This window comes from Hyaloscypha bicolor (assembly GCF_002865645.1).
Source record: "Hyaloscypha bicolor E unplaced genomic scaffold K444scaffold_206, whole genome shotgun sequence".
Lineage (NCBI taxonomy): Eukaryota > Fungi > Ascomycota > Leotiomycetes > Helotiales > Hyaloscyphaceae > Hyaloscypha > Hyaloscypha bicolor.
The window spans coordinates 184,802-187,898 of record NW_020194708.1 but is presented as its reverse complement, the minus strand read 5'-3'; the positions used below and the strand labels follow the sequence as shown (position 1 = coordinate 187,898).

Genomic DNA, 3,097 nt, shown 5'->3' with positions numbered 1-3,097 from the left:
TGGCCACCGGTTTCCCTCGGCTCCTCTCTTCTAATTCCGCATTCGATACTTCATCCTGGAGCGATAACGGCTGGTGAGTCAAGCTGCCGGTTTCCATCCACCTATAGTACGTTGTATTCAACATCGTAGTTCTTCTGAAGAGTAACCGGCAGGCAAGTTGATCTCACCTCAGCCGAAAGGATCATGCTGCCGACCGATAGTATTTCGACACCAACGCCGCGCCTTTACTTTCGTCTCTATGGCTATACTGAGCTTCACATTGAAACAGAAACTTAGACGCCATCCTTCCACCAATTCAAGTGACACGGGGAGCTGAAAGCAAGCGCTATCGCCTCGACGTCTGGTATACTCGACATGACGCTATCGTGCATTGCGAACCCCTTTCACGCTATTTAGAGCCATGTCCGGTTCCATCTCCGGTTTCGATGCCCCACCCTTCAAATCAAGCCGGATTCTTGTGGAGGATTGCCTCAGCATGTGACTAGATCACCATCGAAAAGAATCGTGGTAGCTGTGGCACAGGAAGGGACACCAGGCACGAATTGAAGGCTGGGAATGGGCCGAAAAAAAGAGGCACAGAATATGAAACATTGTGAGCTTTAACCGCCGATATTTCTGGGTAGGTATCTGTGGGGATAGGGGCAAACAGTTTCCCTTCTTTGTGGTGCCTCATGTTTGTGTTACTGACTCTCGGTCTGAGGACAATGCGTCTTGCCAAGACGGAGCGGAGCAGATGGCTCGTGGGAGCGGGAACACCAGACGCAAAGGATCTCATGGCAGTCGCTGACGAGTGGCGTCTTGCTTGCGCGAAGGTCTAGTACCGGTATACCAGGAGGAACGGGTCCACAATACTCTCTATGGCGAGCTCCAAACACAGACCCGTGGAGCTACCCTCATGGTGCCCCAATTTCAACTCGCCTCCTGGAGATGACTTCGTCTTTGCTGGTGTGATAGGCTATCAAGCAGGATTTGATTCCTGGGAGGAGCGGATACAGTCTCGCGTTCTGTCAGTCCCAGATTCAGACAACTTGAAGTTTTTCGGATTTCAGATCGATCATGTCCACACCGTCGTAAGCTCCCCCGAATATTGCTACGATGCCAAGAAATGGAAAGGACCTGGTGGCACTGTCGACCAATTACTGCAAGAGGAAGTGAAGTGCCTAGAGCTTTCGCAACAGACATACGATCTCCATGATCAAATTCCTGATGCTCATTGGCGGACGTTGGTGGCTGATTCGACGCTCCAAGGCAAAACCCCGCTGGAGCCAGTGGTCTTTGAAGACTATCTGCGACTCAAGGAGCAATGGACATGGCAGAGCGATACAACGTACATGGATTACGTCGGCACAGTGACTCCGTCTGAGCGACAAAGCGTTCTCTCCTACTACCAGTCCATCGAGGCGAAGAAAACCCGGACTTTCTTTAGCACTGATGGTAGACGAGTTGGTTTAGGACCGTTTGATTTGCGGGTTGGGGATGTCATTTGTGTTTTGTATGGAGGTGCTCCGCTGTTTGTGCTGCGGTTCGAAGATGGCGAGGAGGCAAAGGGAGATGGGAACGTTGCGACGTTGATTGGCGATGTGTATGTGCATGGTTTGATGGACCTCAAATCTATGCCTAGCGATACTCGTAGAGAGGATAGGTATTTTCTCGTTGGATAAGGAGTTGATAGCCCTTGCCTCAATAATTTGGTTTTGAATTTGGGCGCAAGTGAAGCCACTCGTTCTGAACAAAGTGCGTGAGAAGTCTACGTGTCTCAGTACTTTCAAAGCATCTACCTAGGTACGTTTCGGCGACAGTTGAAGGTGTGTTCATGACTGCCTGTGATGGGGCAGCTACCCCTTACGAGTTAGTAAGCGATGGGCTATTTCGTACACGACAGTTTATGCATGGTGAGTGCGAAGCGTTGCATCTTTGCAGCAGATCCCATTAGGCTTAGACTTGCTTCTTAGATAAGAGCACGACCATGTAAAGAGTCTCACCTTAAATCAGCAGAGGCCGTTCGGATGTGGTGGCGCCTCAACCCCTCTGGGCAGCGAATGCCTGCACGTTTCGCAGTCAAGGGCGGTCCTGTCAGAATAAATGGAGATACCGTTCAGCTGGGGCGTGGCATGAGCCTTTGTAATTGTTCGGCTGTCACCTATCCATAATTGCAAAATTTAGGGTTGGGGGCACAGATTTGCTATCTATATCGCCAATAACTGGCTATAATATTAAAGTTCACTATATTTGCATTACCGGCAGGACTCTGCTTTCTCCTCCAGGCAACAAGAGACACCTCATATAAGATTATCGCTTCCATAAATACTTCCCGGAGTTCACTTATAGCCTGGTATTATTTAATACAAGTGCGTTATTATTAGCCTGTAATTATTCAAGTTTATACTTTAGTAATAATAATAACTATTTCTTAATATATTGCTTTATATTTATAAAAGTATTATTTAATATTATTTATAAATTTGTTTATTATTATATTTAAAAGTCAATTAAAAAAGTAATATTTTTAATTAGTTAATAAAAGAAAAACTAGTAAATATAAAACTAAAATATTTATTTTAATTAAGGCTAGTATTTTACTTATTAATTCATTTTCTTTAAATATAAAGCCAAGTGCCCTTATATATATTAGAATTAATTAGAGTTTACTAACCGGAATTTCTAGCTTTATTATTCGAAATCTTATATAATAAAAGTTTTTTTATAATAATATTTTATTTATAGGTTTATATATAATAATTATTTCTTTAATTACTTCTAAAATATTATATTCTAATACTAGCTTAATTTAATAACTAAATGTAATTTTTTTAAGTTTATTTATTATATAAGTAATTAAAATATGAAATGAAATCTAAAATATAATTAATTTCGAGAACTGGTTTTAATAAATAAATTAATTAATACTTATTTTTAGAGCTTTAATTACTATTATATATATTATTTAATATTTTATTAAATATATAAAAGTACTAGTTCAAATTAGGAAATATAATCTTATATAAATACTAGCCTAATTAAATTATTAAATTTGGCCTAATATTTATTATTATATATATATATATTATATTTATTTATGTTTTCTTTCTTATAATTA

The 3,097-nt window shown here is 40.9% G+C and overlaps 1 protein-coding gene across 1 annotated transcript; it reads left to right on the top strand.

Moving 5' to 3' along the window:
* Positions 1-857: 857 nt before the first annotated feature.
* Positions 858-1,661, top strand: K444DRAFT_671119 (uncharacterized protein; the record flags this gene model as incomplete). Its single annotated transcript, XM_024887718.1, has 1 exon — positions 858-1,661. The coding sequence occupies one exon, from the start codon at positions 858-860 to the stop codon at positions 1,659-1,661; it is 804 nt and encodes a 267-aa protein (XP_024726033.1).
* Positions 1,662-3,097: the final 1,436 nt, after the last annotated feature.